The 20,840-nt window shown below is 43.1% G+C and overlaps 1 protein-coding gene across 3 annotated transcripts in view; it reads right to left on the reverse strand.

Moving 5' to 3' along the window:
* Positions 1-13,756: 13,756 nt before the first annotated feature.
* LOC102964376 (agouti signaling protein) overlaps positions 13,757-20,840 on the reverse strand; it is a 160,690-nt gene continuing 153,606 nt past the window's right edge. For all 3 annotated transcript variants that reach the window (XM_042980578.1, XM_007073680.3, XM_042980579.1), the window contains 3 exons: positions 17,975-18,144; positions 16,492-16,553; positions 13,757-14,020 (listed from right to left, as the gene is read on the reverse strand). In XM_042980578.1, the coding sequence (XP_042836512.1) occupies positions 13,835-14,020; positions 16,492-16,553; positions 17,975-18,144 (418 nt within the window). In that variant the 3' untranslated portion in view covers positions 13,757-13,834. The remainder of the gene's footprint in view (positions 14,021-16,491; positions 16,554-17,974; positions 18,145-20,840) is intronic.

Raw genomic sequence — 20,840 nt, forward strand, 5'->3', positions numbered from 1 at the left:
ACCCACTTCTCAACTGATCATGATACCAGTGGTCAAAACAGATCCCGTTACCATGCCCACCACTGTCTCTTGCATACCTAATTGTGTGTCAGGCATTGTGCTCTGTAAGTGCTTATTTATTCCTCATGATAACCTGGGAGGGACTTGAATTCCTGTTTTTCAGATCAGGAAACAGGCTCTGAGAAGGGCCACGAGAGTGAGCTGGCTTTTGTACTGGGTAGGATTCTGAGTCCCCAATCCAAGCCTAATCCATACCCACAGGCTCAGGTTTACGAGGGTCACCTAATGGCAAGACTTCCACCAGAAAGTACTGCCTACAGCACCCACCTCAGCAGCTCTGCCATGGTAGTCTTTGGGACAATAACTTCTTAGTGGAAAAGAGGGGTTAGGCCACTGTTATCTGAGCCAGGAAGGTTAAACACTCTAGGTCATATGGCAGTTGCTCTGCTCCAAGAGGCCCCTGCCTGTGTGTAAGCTCACTCCCATCCCTCAAGTCTGTCTCCTTCTAGACATAGGAAATACCTTTCCAGATGTTCCCTCCTGGGAGATCCCATGCAGTCCCCTACCTCCCATCCCCTTTGAGATCTGGTTTCTGTTATTCAGGACTTCCCCTCACCCCACCTCCCCCCTTTCCTCTTTGGAGATGTCCTGTCAGTTCTTAAAAAAAACACTACACTGTGGTATAATGTGTCTTTCAACATTTTCATTTGTTAAGATATAAATGTTTGTATACTTGTGTGTAGAAGCATGTGGGAATGGCCTCAGGTAAACTCAATAAAACTAGACTGTATAAAAAAAAACAAAACCTGAAACCATAAAACAACCCTCTCCTTTCACATCTGGTTTCAGCCTTACCTCTGATCTCAGGTCTGCTAATCTGTCACATGTATGACACTGACCAGGTACCCAAAATGAAAGATGTGTCCCCATGCCCCACTCCTGATGTCTGGGCTCTACCATCAAAGCTTCATGGGTTAAAGAAGGAATTGGCTAAGGGTTTTGTAGTATCTCCAGCCTGGCCATGGCTGGAAGTTTTTTTCCCCAGGAAAGGTAAAAAGGAGGTTAAGGCCCTTGGGCGGGGGGGGGGGGGGGGGGGGGGCAGGGGGGCAGGGGTTGTGGAGCAGTGGGATGGTCTTTGAAAGGAGGAGACATGGGTCTGCTGTTAACCCCTATGTTACTTGAGGCAGGGATAGACCTATCTGCCTCATGTGGCTGTTTTGAGGACAAATGATGTAACATGTATGGAAAGTTTCATGTCAAGTTTTAAAGTGCTGTGTCAAGTACAGTGGGTGTGAGGGAGCTGTTTTTGAGGGCAGAGAATTTAGAATACTTGGAAAATTAGACAGTGCTTTAAAAATAATAGGATCTTAGAACTAGGAAGGGCTAGGGGCGCCTGGATGGCTCAGTTGGTTAAGCGTCCGACTTTAGCTCAGGTTATGATCTCGTGGTATGTGAGTTCGAGCCCCGCGTTGGGCTCTGTGCTGACAGCTCAGAGCCTGGAGCCTGCTTCACATTCTGTATCTCCCTCTCTATCTTCCCCTCCCCCACTCATGCTCTGTCTGTCTGTCTCTCTGAAAAATAAATAAAAATTAAAAAAATATTTATTAAAAAAAAAAAAGAACTAGGAAGGGCCTTAGAGCATCTATAGAGTCAAATCCACCATTTGTATATGGACACGTGGAGGCCCAGAGAACGTAAGTGACACACAATGTTATCCTGTAGATTCAGGTGTCCAGCTTGCCTCCAGGCCAGCTCTTTCCTGGATACCAGGCCCCTCTGCCCACATCCATGTGATGGGAGGGCCCTGCTAGGCTAGAGTTGCTGGCATCCTTATCAAGTCCTGGTGGGGACAAGTAATGAGCTTGGAAAGGTCATGGGGGCCTATTGATACCAGTGAGGACTACAAAAGGCAGCAGGTAGGGTTCACCTCTGCTTTGGGCAGGACTGAATTTTCAGGAAACCTCAGGAATCCAGATTCTTATCCCAGAGACCCACTTAGGACTACCGTAAGGGATAAGGCTAGGAAACCTGCTTGCAGTGATGGAGGCAGCCAGGGGTCAGCTTCATCCAGTTCCTCATCTATCAGCTCTCCAGATTGGTTCAAGGACAGGTGCATGGCTCAAATAGGTCCAGACTCAACTGCAGGGCTCTTTTTAGGACTTTTACTAGAAATGTGGTGTGGTGCAATGTAGAGCATTGTCCAACAGTGACCCCCGGATCTTACCATGGGCTGCCTGGACCCAGTGAAAGCTGTGCTTGGACCCAGATTCCCCCAGGACAACTGGCTTCCTCTCCTAGGCTGGGAGAGTTACAATCTCAAAAGAGTCCCAAAGGTCCCCAAGTGCTAGGCAGTGGGCTTTTTCTGACAACTCCCATATAGTTGGTACCCAAATCTACCCAGCATAGCACTCTAATGGTCTGCCTGCACTCACACTTGTTCTTATACTTGCCCTATTACAAGGAAAAGAAACAGGTAGGTGGGAACATACACCTACAGTGTGTCCAACAGAATCCCCTGCCTCAGCATGTCTCTCCGTGGGGACCTGTGCCTTGCTCTTCTACTAACTGTTGACATGTGTAACCCCACTAACGCCTGTTCCTTAACCCAGTAGTTAGAAAACTTAGTGTGCATCAGAACCACTTAGGGAGTTTGTTAAAACACAGATTGCTGGGCCCACCCCCAGAACTTCTGATTCAGTAGGTCTGGGATTGGGCCCTATAATCTGCATTTCTAGCAAGTTCCCAGGTGATGCCTACACTGTATAGCAGTCATACAATTTGCCTCTGTGCCTGTTGCACAGCAGATGGCAGCTGCAGAACTCCCTGAAAATGGAGAAAAGGAGCACTCTTCATTGGGGCTACCAGGATTGGCAGGAATGTGAACCAAGACCTGCTTCTTTGCCCTCATGAGGGGAAGCCTGCCTGAGGGCGACACCACACAGAATCAAGAGACAGAGTGACACATTCCAGAGGACCAGCATCTAGGCTTTATACTAACTAGAAACACCCTCTAGACTTTTTAGTGATGTGAACAACAACAAAGTTCCCTTTTTCTTTTAGCCTGTTGGAACTAGGTTGCTGTCCCTGGCAATTTCAAGAGTCCTCCTGAGGTAGAGAAGACAGATGGTATCAGGTTGCAGGAAAATTTAAAAATGGGGAAAGACCTTGGGGCTGAGTCTGCTGTAAAGTGTTGGCTCTAGGCAGATAGAACCTTCTATGCCTGGCTTTCAGTGGCCTAGTGATTAAGGTGGGCTGGAGGTGAATCAGCAGGGAGGTGTAAAGTCTAGGCACAATACTTAGCCTTTCTGAGCTCCAGTACCCTTATTTACAATACCTACCTGAAGAAGTGAATTTGGGAAGCTGGGTATCATCCAGACACGAAGTAGCTGCTCAATCAATAGTCACCGTTAGCGTGATATTATGATAATTGCAGATCACAGGGCCTCAGTCTGTGAGTAGCAGGTTTGGGTATGTGGCAAAAGTCAGGAAACAACCTTAGAGGCATCCTGGGGAAAGGAGGCATGTCTCAGAACCTCCAGAGATGTTCACAAGTGCAGGGGTTCCATGATTCTGGCTTGGGTGAAACTACTGAAGATTACTTGGGGTATTGGGCCTTCAGGGGCAGGGTGGGGTGGGGTGATGCTCTGTCACATGGAGATCAACTAATTACCAAATCATTTAAGACTGGTAAACGGGCTGCCTTGGGATTCCAAAGGGGCAGCTCTTGGCTCATCAGTGAATTGACTGTTCCTTTCCTCTCATCAGGCTCCCCCCACCCTTTATTTCCCAGTTTCCCAGGTGCAGCAGTCTGTCCCCTCACCCTAGGTCCCATGTCTACTTTTCCTTTGCAACCTCTGACATGCATACATATGCAGAATTCCAGATGTTGATAGATACGGGGATAAATAGAGAAAAAATAAGAAAAAACAATAAAGTAGGCCGAAAGAAATTAAGAAAACAATCCCCATTGGCAATTGAATCAAAAAGAATAAGATACCTAGGAATAAACTTAACCAAGGAGATAAAAGAACTGTACTCTGAAAACTATAAGGCATTGATGAAAGAAATTGAAGATGACACAAGTAAATGGAAAGTATTCATTCTATGCTCATGGATTGGAAGAACAAATATTGTCAAAATGTCCATACTACCCAAAGCAATCTACAGATTTAATGCAGTCCCTATCAAAATACCAATAGCATTTTTCACAGAACTAAAACAAACAATCTTAAAATTAGTATGGAACCACAAAAGACGCCAAATAGTCAAAGTAGTCTTGGAAAAAACAAAACAAAACTGGAGGTATCACAATCCCCGATGTCAAGATATATTACAAAGCTGTAGTAGTACTGGTACTGGCACGAAAATAGACACATAAATCAATGGACCAGAATAAAAAGCCCAGGAATAAACCCATGATTATATGGTCAATCTTCAACAAAGGAGGCAAGAAAATGAAATGGAAAAAAGACCGTCTCCAACAAAGGTGTTGAAAAAACTGGACAGCTATGTGCAAAAGAATGAAGCTGGACCACTTTCTAACACCATACACAAAAATAAACTCTAAATGGATTAAGGACCTAAATGTGAGACCCGAAACCATAAAAATCCTAGAAGAGCACAGGCAGTAATTTCTCTGGCATCGGCCATAGCAACATTTTTCTAGGTATGTCTCCTGAGGCAGGGAAATAAAAGCAAAAATAAACTATTAGAACTACATCAAAATAAAAAGCTGCACAGCAAACAATCACCAAAACTAAGAGACAACCTACTGCATGGGAGAAGATATTTGCAAATGACATATCCTATAAAAGGTTAGTATAAAATATATAAAGAACTGGGGTGTCAGGGTGGCTCGGTCGGCTGAGCGTCCAACTCTTGATTTCGGTTCAGGTCATGATCTCATGGTTCGTGGGTTCGATTCCTGTGTCAGGCTCCGTGCTGACAGCGTGGAACCTACGTGGGATTCTGTCTCCCTCTCTCTTTGCCCCTCCCCAGCTCCCGCGCACGTATGCTCTATCTCTCTCAAAAATAAACATTAAAATGGGTTGCCTGGGTGGCTTAGTTGTTAAGTGTCCGACTTTGGCCCAAGTCATGATCTTGCAGTTCATGGATTTGAGCTCCACGTCAAGCTCTGTGCTGACAGCTCAGGGCCTGGAGCCTGCTTCGAATTCTGTCTCCCTCTCTCTCTCTGCCCCTCCCCTTCTCATGCTCTGTCTCTCTCTCAAGAATAAATAAACCCCCCCCCAAAAAAAATTAAAAAACCCCACAAAATATATAACTACAATTCAACACCAAAAAACCCCAATCCAATTTAAAAAATGGGCAGAAGACATGAACAGACACATGAACAGATGCTCCATATCAGGAGAATGCAAATCAAAACCACAAGGAGATATCACCTCACACCTATCAGAATGGTTCAAATCAAAAACACAAGAAACAAGTATTGGCAAGGATGTAGAAAAAAAGACACTTGCGCACTTTTGGTGGGAATGCAAACTGGTGTAGCCACTGTGGAAAACAGTATGGAGGTTCCTCAAAAAATTCAACATAGGGGCACCTGGGGTGGCTTAGTAGGTTGTGTCCAGCTTTGGCTCAGGTCATGGCCTCATGGTTGGTTGGTTTGAGCCCCGCCTTGGGCTCTGTGCTGACAGCTCAGAGTCTGGAGCCTGCTTTGGATTCTGTATCTCCCTCTCTCTTTGCCCCTCCCCCATTTGTGTGCTCGCTCTCTCACTCTCTTCTCTGCCTCAAAAATAATCAACATAGAAGGGGTGCCTGGGTGGCTCAGTCGGTTAAGCATCCAACTTTGGCTCAGGTCATGGTCTCACAGTTCATGGGTTCAAGCCCTGCATTGGGCTCTGTGCTGATAGGGCAGAGCCTGTGTTGGGTCCTGTGTCTCCCTCTCTCTCTGTCCCTCCCCTGCTCACGCTCTCTCAAAAAATAAACATTAAAAAAAAAAGTCCATTGCTGAGTACCCAAAGACTACAAAAACACTAATTCAAAAGGATACTGCACCCCTATGTTTATTGCATTATTCACAATAGCCAAATTATGGAATCAGCCCAAGTGTTCATCAATAGATGAATGGATAAAGAAGATATGGAATAAATATATACAACAGAATATTACTCAGCTATAAAAAAGAATGAAATCTTGCCTTTTGCAAGAACATGGATGGATCTAAAGCCAGAGAAAGAAAAATACCATATGATTTCATGCATATGTGGAATTTAAGAAACAAAAACAAAGGAGCCAAATAAAAAAGAGACAACCCCCCCAAAAGCTTCTTAACTATAGAGAACAAACTGATGGTCACCAGAAGGGAGGTGGATGGGAGGATGGATCAAATAGGTGAAAGAATTAAGAGTACACCTATTTTGATAAGCACTGAGGAATATATAGAATTGTTGAATCACTGTATTGTACACCTGAAGCTAATAGAACACTGTATGTTAACTATGCTGGAATTAACATTTTTAAAAAATTAAATTAAAAAATAAATTGGGTTGAGATTAAATTTTTATTAAAAAGAGAGAGAGAGAAGAAAAATAAAACTTTTCCCCAAAGTCACAAGGCTCTACTTTTTGATCTGGGGAGACATCAGCTCACCCAGTGACTTGTAAATATGATGTCACCAAATTAAGTGACTTGGGAAAGTTATTTTTTATCATCATCATTAGTTTTTCTTTTTTTTTTTTTTTTTTAAGTTTACTTATTTATTTTAGAGAGAGAGAGCACGAGCAGTAAGGGGCAGAGAGAAAGGGAGACAGAGAATCCCAAACAGGCTCCATGCCATCAGTGCAGAGACCCATGCTGGGCTCGATCCTATGACCTGAGCCAAAATCAAGAGTTGGTTGCTCAATTGAGTGAGCCACCCAGGTGTCCTGTATTAATTTTTCTAGTAGTTGTGTTTTTATTATTGGTCTGGCAGTTTATGCAGCTACTGGGTCGAGGAATTCTAAACAGGAGTCCTAGGGGGTGTGAAAACCTTCAGGAGCTTCAGGAATAAAGCCATTTGCTGGGTTCCCCAGCCAACGAGAAGGCACAATCATTATCATCATCATTATGGTGTCACCTTCCAGATTCTACAGCTCCCATAGTTGGGAGAACTTGCAACAGCTACTGTCTCTGCAAGCCGTTGTTAGAAAGCTTTCTGGAGTGAACATAGCATTTGATGATTTTTATCAATAAAACATTCCTGCCCCACTCTCAACCCCTTCAACATGTATATCTCATACCCCATGGTAAATATATTTGTTGCATGGAAGAAGAAAGAGATCAGTAAGTTTATTTCAGGCTAATTTGAAATTTACTACAAATGATTTAGTTAATTCAGTTAAAATCACATTATTATTATTATTATTATTATTATTATTATTATTTTACCTGTCCTGTCTCCCTCACACATGGAAATTAGCTCTCAGTTAAAATCCTCCATAAAGTTTCTATTGTATGATTTAGAAGCAAGAACTGAGAATCTGAGGGAATAGACCATATATGCTAACAGTGGTTCTAGCCTCTAACAAGGGACAATGGTCATGGCCCACTGGACCCTAAGCTCTGTAAGGAGAGGATCCACAATGGATTCACCATAGTATTCACAGCACTTGGCACAATGCCTAGCACAGAGTAGGTACTCAACACACATTTGATGAATGAGTGAATAGGTTGGTCTTCCACGTAGTGGTCAAGTGATTTTGTCACTAATGGACTGGATCTTTGGCTTTGCATCCCTGGTCTTGCAACCATGGTGCCTGGGTGGTGAGCAATGTCTGGAAAATACAGGAGAAGAGACTGCAATATGTTCCCAATGTTCTCATTACTGATGACATATACTCGGTGCCAGCTGTGGTACAATGAACAAAAGGTTCTTGCCCTGTGGGTTTGTAGCCTAAGTGACAAAACAAAATAAGCAACTGACAGCTTTTCTCTCTGTGTGTATGTGTATTTCTTGTCTTTTTAAGGTATAAGAAGCATCATTATCTCAGATTTATAATGAGAACAGCAGAAATGATTATTTCCCATTTTACACACAAGTAAATGGAAGCCCAGAGAAACACAGAGACTTTCCCAGTGCAAAGAAATGTGCCAAAAACTTTGCCTGTAGTGTCCATCCTTTTTCTTGTGCTCTGTCCAGGTGGTTCCTGCTCTATCCAGTCAAGGGTTTGAGATTTGCTTCCTCTGCTCCATACTGGCTATGTCACTATAAGCACAATCTGGGTCTCTAGTTGGGAAAAGGTCCTCAGAAAGGAGGGAGTTTTAAGGAATTTGAAAGATGGAAGATTGCAAATGGACAAGTGGGCCAGGGAGGTGGCCTCACCTGTGCTGATCCTTGAGCCCCACTATCCTCACATCCAAGGACAAAGATACATGGTAGTTATCCTGACTGAGGCAACTGTTCCACATTATTCTGTCTCATAGCCTCTCTCTAGGATCTTTCTTGTGCATAGGCCTTTTAAAAATCATCTTCTTAGGCCACTATTGTTTGCTGCTTCTTCTTTCTTGATTATAATGATTCCTTGGGAAAGAGCTCTAGTTGCTGGGGAGCACTGATAGGTGACAGCTCCCTCTTCTCCCCCAGCCATGCAGTGCAAAGTAGATGATATAATTTGGAGCCCTTGCTCCTCAAGCTTTCACATGACCCTTGATCTTGGCTGGTCCCTTCTCATAGATCCTGCTTCTTTTTTTACATTTTTAAACTTTTAAAAGTGTTTTTGTTTATTTTTGAGAGACAGAGTGTGAGCAGGGGAAGGGCAGAGAGAGAGAGCGAGATACAGAATCCCTAACAACCTTCAGGCTCTGAGCCGTCAGCACAGAACCTGATGCAGGGCTCAAATCCCGAGAGTTCATGACCCAAGCTGAAGTCGGACACTTAACTGACTGAGCCACCCAGATGCCCCAATCATAGACACTACTTGTACCTCTACCCTCTGTCTCCCCAGTATCTCAGGTGCTCCTGCTTCCAGAGCCTTTCTAAAGGCATAATGCACTCAGTTTCTCACAGATTTAAAGAATCTCTAAGAATGGAATTTCAGGCAACTGCTTGGGACATTTTAGGAAACAGTCCCCCTGATAATACTGGACAAAGGTTGCTGCCTATTCACCAAGCCTGGACTCATTGCCTAGTTACTGGGCTGACAGAGCTGGGGTGGGGACTGAGGAAGTATTCCTGAACGCTGCTTACTTGTGCCTGTTCTAGGCCTTCAGAGTTAAAAATGCCTGGGACAGATGGTCAGTGTTCATTTCACCTAGGATTGGGAGAAACTTCTCCCAGGCCTCAGAACCTCTGGGAACCCCCAGGAGAAAGGGAGGAGTGGGCACAAGGGGCACCTTTGTTCAGGAGCCTCCTAAAGCTCTAGGATCCTCAGGCCAGAGACTTCTGGCCTAAAGGACCCATGTCACAACCAGTCACCCCAGTTTTCATCTGCAGAGCCCCCAGGACAGAAAGCCCAGTGAGACTGTGTATGGAGTTTTAGCCTTCCTTATTTTTTCAGGGGTCAGGGGAGCTCCTTAAAAGGGGGAAAGGGTAAAAGACTGGTGATTCCTTAATGTTTACTTTCTGCCTAGCTGGTCTGCATTCCCCAGTTTTGGAGGCAGTGTAGAGAATAAGATGGAGTCACTCAGGTCAGGCAGGGGGGCCTGTTTCAAGCAATGATGCAAGCAGCTAAGGGCACTGCCGCTATAAGTCCAATCACCTTGGGTCCTTTCACGCCTACATGGTATAGGACACAACTCAATTGCTCCAACCCCATTTCTACCTATCTTTCTACACATCATCCTACACATATTTCTGCAAATTACTTAATATGACTGGCACATATAATGCTACCCTAATATCAAAATCTGAAGTCAACCTATACAACACAACAAAGGAAGTGATTATACCGGTATGTCCATTATAACAATTAGATTCAATACATTTTTACTATCCTTTGATTAATAAAACCTGAATTACACAAGGAAAATCACCAGCATGGTGGGGAACACTGGGAATTGATTTTAATGCAAATTTAGCAACACATTTTGATCCAGGCATGCAACAATATTTCTTTTTATTGATCCAACCATCAGATGTGTGAGGCGTGGAACATACATGGTCAGCAAGGCACCCTATCTATGAGAATATAACCAGAACTGAGTCATCTATACCAGTTTACATAGCTAAAGGAGTCACCTTTGACAAATGTGGTATATTACCCAATAGTCCAGGCCCATGTATTACTGAGAGAGGATGTTGGAATATTACACACTGTATGAGAACTTTCCACTGGAAGCCACAATGGACACATGGCATTACCAACCCAACACCAAAACTCAAGCCAAGTGTGTTTGAACCGAATTACTTGACCCTATGAGAATTGTATACAAACCTATGCCACAGAGAATTGAAATAACCTTCCAAAAGGAACAATTCAATTTGTTTGATATACAACCTGAATGTAAAATTTATGCCACAGAACTAGGAACAACCATCCATGAATGGCGTGACCGACCACCCATTGATAGGATTAGACTTAGAAAGCCTACAATCAAGGGGTGCCTGGGTGGCTCAGTTGGTTAAGCATCCGGCTCTTAATATCAGCTGAGGTCATGATCTCATGGTTCGTGAGATCCAGCCTTGCATTGGGCTCTTTGCTGACAGCACAGAGCCTGCTTGGGATTCTCTCTCTCCTCTCTTTCTGCCTCTCCCCCCACTCATGTGTGCACTCTCTCTCTCTCTCCCCAAACAAATAAATACTTAATTCAGTAGGAAATTTAGGTTCCAAGATCTCCTCAGCATTCAGAGAACTATATTCCATTGTCTCAACTATGCATGATTGTCTCAACTATGCATGATTATCATGCCTACCAACTGGAATTTAACTATTAACATTGACCATAAAGTTCAGGCCCTCCAACGAGTTACTTAATCTTAGAAATTTCTACATAAGAGAACAATTAAAAAATAATTGTTGCATAATCAATAACCTACTGTACAGAGCATGGAATGATATTAAAAACATTATTGTAAAGTATTTTTCTGACTGGGTGGAGCCTTTCTTACAATTAGACACCTCTAGACCATCAGGTTGTGACAATATAGGACAATGTAAACTTTCATTTTTAAGATGATTAGGGGGTCAAAGCTTATTAGCACATGACACATATTCTATACTACCAAAAATATCCGCAAACATCCTTATGGATTGATGGATATTTACTACCCAAAGAGATAGTATTTCAGTGGTCTAATAGCATGTATTATACATGGCATGAACTGGAAATCAATGCTAATCTTTTTCCTTCAACAAGAACAGCCATTGAAAATTTACTTTTAGGGGCACCTGGGTGGGTCAGTCGGTTAAATGTTCGACTTCGGCTCAGGTCATGATCTCACAGTTTGTGAGTTTGAGCCCCACATTGGGCTCTGTGCTGACAGCTTAGAGCCTGGAGCCTGCTTTGAATTCTGGGTCTCCTTCTCTCTCTCTGCTCCTCCCCCGCTCATGCTCTCTCTCTCTCTCCTTCAAAAATAAATAAAAACATTAAAAAAATTAAAAAAAAAAAAAGAAAATTTACTTTTGGACATGGGACACTTTCACTGGATAATTTGTGCTAATAGCTTCTCAGAGGTCACATTCTTTAATCATATAGAATGAATGATACTATCATCACCATAGACAATGAGTGTGTTAAAATACTGTATGCTATTAATGTAACATTTAGTAACATTACCAAAATGGGTACCTTTGTCTCACAATATTCACATAAAATTTTTTTCAACATCTTATCCTACTAAAATAACAGAAATACCTTGGGTAAAAATTAACAAAATTGATAAATTTCTAGATGAAAAATTAGAAAGGCTCAAAGCAGCCCATAAAACCTCAACCAACAAGCTAACCCACTTTAATCATGCTGCACAGCCCACTCAGGTGGCCGCAGGAGTCATTAACCCCAACTTAGCTGCATTGAACAAAAATATACAAAACATATATAATAAACGGTCCTTTCCAGAGTTGTTAACAAAACCCTTCAAACGTGATTTGTTTTGGCTCATGGCCTGACTATAACCCTTTAAAATACTTAAAGGGATTATCTCTCTATACATGTTTGGAAATCCATTAAGGAAATCTTCTCTTGCTTTTAGCTATTATTTTTGTTATATATCTTATTAAACATGCTATTAAAATGTTATGCACCCTCAGGCTTAAGAAGGAAAAATCACAAAAAGACTATGATTAACCATACCTTCACCATTCTTTTCTAGACGTGCCAAGAGCCTATGTTGAAGATTCCATGTATATTTTTTACTTTTATCTGCCCATAGTTGGCAATATGATTCTTATTTCATTTATTTGACTGCATTGTTGACTTGTTAACTTACCTTCATTACATTTAGATTTAATTTTTCTCCTCTCTTTTTGACTTGATTTAATTCTTATTAGATGTGACTTTAAGTTGGAGTTTTAAAATTTAATCCTTACTTAATTTTGCTTTATTTGATTCAGTTTAATGTATCTAACTTGCTTAGATTTGATGTCATCTTTGTTTTATGATATCAGTTGACATTTCATATGATTTCAGATTTATTTGATTTTGTTTGATTCTGATTGAAAACATGATTGAATGATTTGGATTTGCCCTCTTCCACATTAGCAAACTAGTACTGCTGACTTAGTTTAAGACTTGATTCCTGCATGACCCTTACAGATTTGTCATGAGAAATCATGGGGTGGAATGTAGAGAGCAAGATGGAGTTGCTCATGTTAAGCAGGGGCCTGTGTCAAACAGGTGACTATCAAGCAATGATGCAAGCAGCTAAGGGCATTGCAGGTACGACCAGATATCTTGGAGACCAGCACCAGCTTTTGACACATTCAGGAGTTACAACCAACAGAAACAGAGGAGGTCACCAAAGGCCCAAGACTGATTAAATCCCGTTTAAAAAGGATTTTGGCAGCAAACTGTCAGACTTCTCAGACACTGACGTCTCTATGTCTGAACACTTCAAAAAGGCAGCTGAAGCCTTGCCTGACTGATCTCTGGAAAGAACACAGATGCTTCACTGCTTGAACATAATAAGCAATAAGTGCAAGAGCTGACCCAGACCCGACTGAGGCCTTATCCCAACTGCTTGGTCAAAAATTGGTTCCTTAGCTTCCTACCCGCGTTCTACATTGCTTGTTATGTGACCTGTCTTGTGCTTTGTCTGACATGTAGAAAGTCAAGTTAAACACGTGGTGAAATGTCATTGAATTTGGAATCCTGAACCTGCTTTATAATTATGTTAACCTTGCTTTATGACTGAATAAAGCTGACATTGTGGAAAGACACAACTGGCGTGTGCACCTTCACAGCCAGCTCCAGACAGGCAGCTTCGTGTGTTCCCAGGCTTAAAGGTAGGGGACAGCACTTGTCTCCAACGGACATGCGCATGCCCTAGGGCCTGGGAAATCCGGTTTCTCAGGCCCCTCAGGAGATACAGCATGCGCAGTCCAGGTCTTCTGCAGTGAAGGGGACTCTAGGAACGGAAAAGAATCTCTGGGGTCCTTTAAAGAAACAGCCACACACCTTTGAGCAACCTACATATATTTGGATTTTAGCCCCGCCCAAGCCAAGTCTCCTTGAAGCCCCGCCTCCTGAAAGCTCCTTCGCAACCTAAGTAGCTACGCCCGCGCCAAATGCAAGGAAGCCACACCTGTTAGAAATCACCCACCCCAGGAAGCGCCCCCCCCCCCCCCGAGAGCCCCGCCCTACCCTTCCCCGCTGGCGCCCTACCCGTCCCCGCTGGCGCCCTACCCCTCCCAGCTGGCGCCCTGCCCCTCCCCGCTGGCCTTGGAGGTGGGTGAGCTCAGCAGGTGGGGTTGAGCACTCGGCAGGAGCAGGAGCTGCGGAAGAAGCGGCACTGGCAGGAGGCGCACGGGTCGCAGCAGGCGGGCGCCGGCGGCTTGCAGCTGTCACGAGTGGCCACGCAGGGGGCGGGCGGCGGAGGCCGGGGCCGCCGAGGCCGAGCAACATTCTTCATCGAAGCCTTTTTCTGTGGGGAAAAGCGGGGGCTGCTCAATCCGGCCACGTCCGCCCCACCCCTCTTCACCTCAGCCTTGGGAACTCTGGGCAGTGGAGGCCCCAGACCACACATATGTACCCACAGCCCACCATCCATTCGACAGCATGCCCACGGGGGACCCTGGCGGATCCCTGCCTCCCCCAGTCACCTATCCCCTGCCTCCAAACCCAGTAACACTTACTTACCTGGCTGCGCCTGGCCCACTTTTCTCCCTGGGGGGTCCCACTCAGTTCTGGGTGTTCCTCCTTCCAGTGTATCCCCAATCTCTGTCCGTTCTGCCTTCCCATTAAATCCGGATCCACTCACTTCACCACCTCGCTACCCTGAGCCAGGCCACTATCCTTAGTCTGCTGCTCTGGCCCACTTACAGTCCATCCTCCATTGCACCAAACGGACCTCTCCGAAGACCTGTGATGGCATCCACTCTGGCTAAAAGCCCTCAGTAGGTTTTCTTTGAACTTAGAATAAACCCTAAACGTCACTTAGGCCCTCGAGGCCCTCTGGTGTGGCCCCACCCACCTCTCCGAGCTGTTTTACCACACTGTTCCATTTGCCTTCCTTCCTTGCTCTCAAGCGCAGAGTTCCTGCTGCAGGGCTTTTGAACTGGCTACCCACTTTCCTGAAACCATTCTTTGTTGTGCTCTTCAGTACAGGTACTTGAAATGTATCTAGTGCAACTGAAGAACAGAAGTTTCAAATTGTATTTAATTTTAATATTAATTTACATTTAAAAATAGAAGCAGCGTAAAATTTTTGTTTTAAAAAATTGTTCTTGTTAGGACTACAGCTGACTTTATTAAAAGTTACCATCGGAATTGAGATGTACTGTAAGCGTAAAGATACACCACCAGGTTTCAGACTTAGCACACATAGAAAAATAATGTAAAATATCTAACTTTTTATATTGGTCGCATATTAAAATGATAATATTTTGGATACACTGGGTTAAATAAAATGTTAAACTTAATGACACGTGCTTCTTTTTCCTTTTTTTCAGTGTAGCTACTAGGAAATTTAAATTCACATACGTGGTCTACAGTTTATTTCTATTAGGCATTGCTGCTTGAGGTTACTGAAGTTTTCAGCATTTAAGTGCTGCTTCCTTAGGGAGGGCTTCTGAGACCACTCTTCCCTTCACTCTCATTACCATGCTTTAATTCCTTTACAGTGTTTATCATTATCTGAATTTATTTTACCTATTTACTGGTTTACTTGCTGTTTGTCTCTTTTCCCCACAAGAATGTAAATTACATGATAGCAGGGATATATGCCCCTTGTTCACTTCTGTATTCCCTGAACCTAGCATGCAAAAATATCTGTGAACCATGTATTCTTATACGTCAATCATCTGATCTGCTTGTCACTCAACAAAATGTCTAGAGAGGAGCAGGGACTTTCTCAAGGTCACACAGTGCCAGGTCTAAGACTGGAATAATGTGTGCATTTCAACAATGCCTTAATCCAGTATTTCCCAAAGGGTGGGAACCTGTACCATGGTAGTATGATTTTAGATTTTAGGTAGTACATGAGTATTAAATGACATTAAATCACATAATGAGAAAGGATTCCTTTTTCAATCTCTTTCAATTTTAAAGGCTCAGTTTGGTGCCAATATATCATTAATGCTTTCCCCACACTTTCTAATCTGACTCTTAACAATAAGCCTCAGATTTAGAGCATTTGGCAGGTGACCCCATCCAGCTAAATTCCACTAAAAATCTTTTGGTTTCATTAAACTTATTTTTATGGCAAGTGATATTGACTTTCTGTCATAGCTATATATATATATATATAAATCTATCTATATTATATATATATATTGACTTTCTGTCATAGTTATCTATATCTATATCTATATCTATATCTATATCTATATCTATATCTATATCTATATATAAATCTATATTGTATATATATGTATATATATATACATATATATATAATATAGATAGATTTTTTAAGTTTTAATTTTAAACAAATAGGTGAAACTCGCTTATGGCAAAAATTGTGGGGGGTTCCCGGCTGGCTCAGTTGGTAGAGCATGCATCTCTTGATCTCAGGATTATAAATTCAAGCCCCATGTTGAATGTAGAGATTATTTAAAAATAAATCTTTAAAATAAAATTGTGGGAAATAGTTCTGAAATAACAGAGGCCTAGGAAACATTGCATTCAGTCAAAAGAATGAATGATGGTGACATTTCAGTCAGGGGGCTAGCTACTATAAGAAGATGCTTTTTAGCAGGTAAGCTATTTTGCTCAGTGAACCTTAGCTCTCTGGGCTTCTGTGGGGGTCTGGTTCAGGGCTTGAGGGCAGGAAGCCTTTAGATAGCTTTCAGCTTCTTTTGTTCATGAAAGTCTGGAAAGTCTTTCATTTAGTTCCTAGCTAGAATTCCCTTTTAAGTCTGGTCCCACCCCCATAATGAAAACTCCCAGTCCTACCTTGGAAGATCTCTTCTTTTCCGCCTCTTTTCTGCTGATCTTTTTGGATTTCTTGTTCAGTGCTTCAAAGAGAGACAGAAGGAGCAAAGCCAGATGTTTCTGGAGGCCATGAGCTACAGTAAAGTGAGAGGAGTGGAGGGGGCTCCAGGAAATCTCAGGGTGTGGGAGAAGAGGGGTTGGCTGCATGAATCACAACTTGGGACTTAGGCCAGCAGATTCTTGTTAGCCTGGCTGCTGACCTGGAGCCAATGTCCTCTGAGGGAAGGTAAAAAGGAAATCCAAGAAGGCCCTGAAAAATGGACTCTCAGTGCCATGTACATGGATGGACCTGTGTTTCCTGGGACGCCTGGGTGGCTCAGCTGGTTAAGCGTCTGACTCTTAATTTCGGCTCAGGTCATGATCTCACAGTTCGTGGGTTCCAGCCTCACGTTGGGCTCCATGCTGACAGTACTGCTTGGGGTTCTCTCTCTCCCTTTCTCTTTGCCCCTCTGCAGCTTGTGAGCATGCACTCTATCTCTCTCAAAAAAACAAAACCAAACTAAAACAAAACCAAAAAACCCCACAAAACCAAAAAAACCCCAGCTATTTCCTTAGGCAAACTACTTAACCTCCTTAAGACCCAGTTTTCTCACCTGCAAATAGGGTACTCTAGTATCTACCTTACAGGGTTGTCTTGAGGATAAACAAAGTATCTTTATAAAGTGAGAAGTTTGGCACATCAAAGGTGATTGATCAGTGATGTACCCCAGCCCCTTCCCTGCTCCTTCCCTGATACAGCTAGAATATTCTCTTTTCCTAGTGAGAGGCAAGGCAGTGAGGGATATTAGTTTTGAACTTGGGTTCTGGAATTAAACACCTGGGTTTGAATTCTGGCTCTGCTAGTTGAGAATTGTGTGATCTCATGTTAGTCACTTAACTTTGCTAAGCCTCAATTTCCTCAGCTGTGAAACAGGAATAAAAATAGTACTCACTTCCCAGTGCCTAGCATACAAGGCGTATATCTGTTACTATTATTATTATCAGATGAAATTGAACTAGATGATGTTCAATGTCAGGACCTAATGCCCCTGGTATTTTCTCCTGAGCAGTCATTCTCCATCTCAACACTGCAAGGACTAGTTCATACTACACTTGGTTATATTCTGCAGCATTTTCTAAAATTTTTACTGTTGATAGTTCTTTGATTCAGTTAGTTTCAGAAATGCCAAATTAAACCAAATTCATGAAGTGTCTTGACTTCAGGGTCTCTTGGAGCATCTAACGTGCGAAGCTGCATATTAGATTGGTGGTATGCAGAGCTTTTCCAAACCATGTGAGCCAAGGAATACTTTGTTCCTCTAGGATTACTTTGAAGAATAAACACGAAGGAGCTCTGACCTATGTCAGTGAATCCTGGTATCAGCCCCGGGAGCACGTTTGACATCTTGCAGCCCCTTCTCATGGACCGGAGTCCAGAGACCAGGGGTCAAGCTAGGCTACTTACCTACAATAGAGACAGAAGGGAGATCCAACAGGTTCATGGAGGAGTTGCTCCTCAGGTTCCTGTCATCTCTGGGTTTTTCCTCAGGTGCCAGGTGACTGTAGGCAGTGAGGAGGCACAGGGAGACCAGCAGGGTGGCCAGGAGTAGGCGGAGGATATTCATCCTTGAAGGCCTGAGTGGGACAGAGAAGGCAGTCAGGCTGGTGGGTCAGGGGTTCTGGCAAGAGGATGTGCCCTTTTGCTTTCCTTGTATCTCTTGGGCTGGTGCTCTGACCCCATTTGTAAGTTTCCCAGTGGAGCCAGAGGACCAGAAAGGCTTAGGACAGGAAAGGGGAACTGATGAAGGAAAAAGAGAGAAAAGGAGAGACGGGGAGAGGAAGCGAGACAAGGGAAAGGGGGGATATAGAAGCAAAGAGAAAAGGAATGCATTGCAGTTGGTCTCTGCCATTCTGAGGGTGGGGTGCTGGGTTTTATAGTCAGTGGTCCCAGGAGGACCTAGGCCTGGGCAGAGTTGTTGAAAGGCCCCAATAGTACCTTGCAGTGGCAGAGATTTTACTATGGTGCAGAGAATGAGGCTCATAAGACTCTCTGAGAAAGATGCAGGGATAGATGGCATCTTCAGACAAGTGTATATGTTGTCACATGTGCTGTATTCCCATGCCCAGAGGGAATGAGTACAGGTGTGGTTTGTGTGAGAAGGATGGACCTGTTGACATAGGCTGACTGGATTTACTGACTTATTGCTAGCTGGATTTTGATGAAGCAGATGGAGCCCAGAGTGGATTCCTTCCCATGAATGCCTTCATTTGGCTTAATCAGGGCTGAGAACTTCAGAAGCATTTTCATCTTCTCTGAGTGTGGGATCTCCGTGCCTTACCTACTCTGTGCATTGTTCCCTCTGGTCTGGGAAAAAACTGAGGCTGCTTTCCCAAAGTTCTCTCTGCCCTGCCATAAACCATGGTGGGTGAGAGGAGAATAAAACAATCTGTTCATACTGGTCCTGCCCACTCCTAGGCTTCCTTACGGCAGCCTGGCAATTTCTACCCTACTCCTCCCAGCTCTCAGCTTAATAAACTGCAATTAATGAAATACAATTTCTTAGAACCTAAATAATTTAGTGGAACTAAATTAAAACTAAGCTAATGGAGTCTGGAAAGGGTGAAATCTCAGTGGAATTAATCTTATTTGTGTGTTGGGAGAGGGCTAAAAATGAGTGTTCCTCGCACTAATCCTGGGGAGCAATATGTATATTCTAAATGTAATATAGGTCCATAATGTCTAGTTGTATCATGATCCTCAGGGTCAGAATTTTTTTTTTTTAATTTTATGGATTTTAGAAAACAAATATCATCTATATACTCTATTAAACCACATACAATGGGCCTGGGTACACCCATAATAAATACTGATACTTCTGCAGCCAAAAAGGTGGGGATATTCATAATAAACAGGATAAACAAAGACTATGAATTAATTTGCATCAATTGAGGATAGGTTTTGTTGCCAAGATACTTCAGGTAGGGTCAGATTTTTCTGCCAAAGAAAAAAGAAAACTGATAGTTTTCAGAGTTTGGGAATTTTACAATTTCAGGTAAAGGACTATAGACTTTACAAACCCTCATTGCTGTTACTACTCAACATGGGACACCCATTCCCTGCTATTAATACAGGATAATAATGCTGACAGCAATGACCACCTACACAATTGTGTTCTCAAGAGTAATTTGTCCTTCCACTCTGTAGTGGTGAAGGCTGTTCTTTGATCTGTGGTATCACTGATGACAATGCCTTCTCTTAAACTTGTCATCTGCTTTAAGTTACTGCTTATGACTTAAGATGAGTTTTTATTCAGCATGGTGGATATAAAGAATCCAGAAAGGGGAGTCAGGTCACCTGGATGTACCTGCTATATAAGTGGCTGTGTGACCCTGGGCCCATCTGGGCCTCTGCTTTCTCATCTGTAAAAAGAGAGGATGGGGGGGCACCTGGGTGGCTCAGTCAGTTGAGCGACTGATTCTTGTTTTTGGCTCAGGTCATGATATCGTGGTTTCGTGGGTTTGAGCCCATGTCAGGCATTGCGCTGGTGGTACAGAGCCTCTCTCCCTCTCTCTCTCTGCCCCTCCCCTATTTGTGCTGTGTCTCTCTCAAAATAAAGAAATAAACTTAATTTTTTTTTTAAAAGAGAGGATAGGACTACATGACTTAATATATGTTATGAGGCACAGAGTAGAAACTTAATAAAGATTTGTTTAATGAATGAAAGAATCTTAAGACCTTTCTATTCTAAAATTCTACAAATCAGTGATTTCTGATTCTTGCTTCCTGGGCGTTGGGGCAGGTTAAACAGTTGAATAAAGATTTTGCAAAGGTCACTTGTGTATCCTTAAGAGTCAAGGGATTTGTAAATGCATTAATGTGACTGAATCTGATTAAACTCTGGAAAAGAGGCCACAGAAAGTCATGGCTAAATGCAATTGGCTGTGTACCTCAGGAGTCTTGATGTGTGTGTGTGTGCATGTGTGTATGTATGTGTGTTGAGCATGCACACTATAAGGGGTCTGACTGAGGGAATTTGGGAGGTAATAGTATCCAGATCATCTCTGAGTATGGCAAAATGAGTAGACAGTATATCAGTATAGAGTGCATACTCAGTGTGCTCTGTAGAAATCCCCTTAGCTATGGTACTGGGTATAGTCTGATATCTTAATCCTCTAGGGTCAAGGCCTTAGTCCCCAAAGCAAAGGAAAGGATTATAATTTCCCAGTAATGAGGAGGGGCTAATGACCTATTGGGACAGAGATATAGTGAGAGATAAGAGCTGAGGAAGAGGTGAAGGCAGCAGAGTCTTCTTGAAAAGAGTGACCACTAT

Source organism: Panthera tigris, chromosome A3 (assembly GCF_018350195.1).
Source record: "Panthera tigris isolate Pti1 chromosome A3, P.tigris_Pti1_mat1.1, whole genome shotgun sequence".
Taxonomy (NCBI): domain Eukaryota; kingdom Metazoa; phylum Chordata; class Mammalia; order Carnivora; family Felidae; genus Panthera; species Panthera tigris.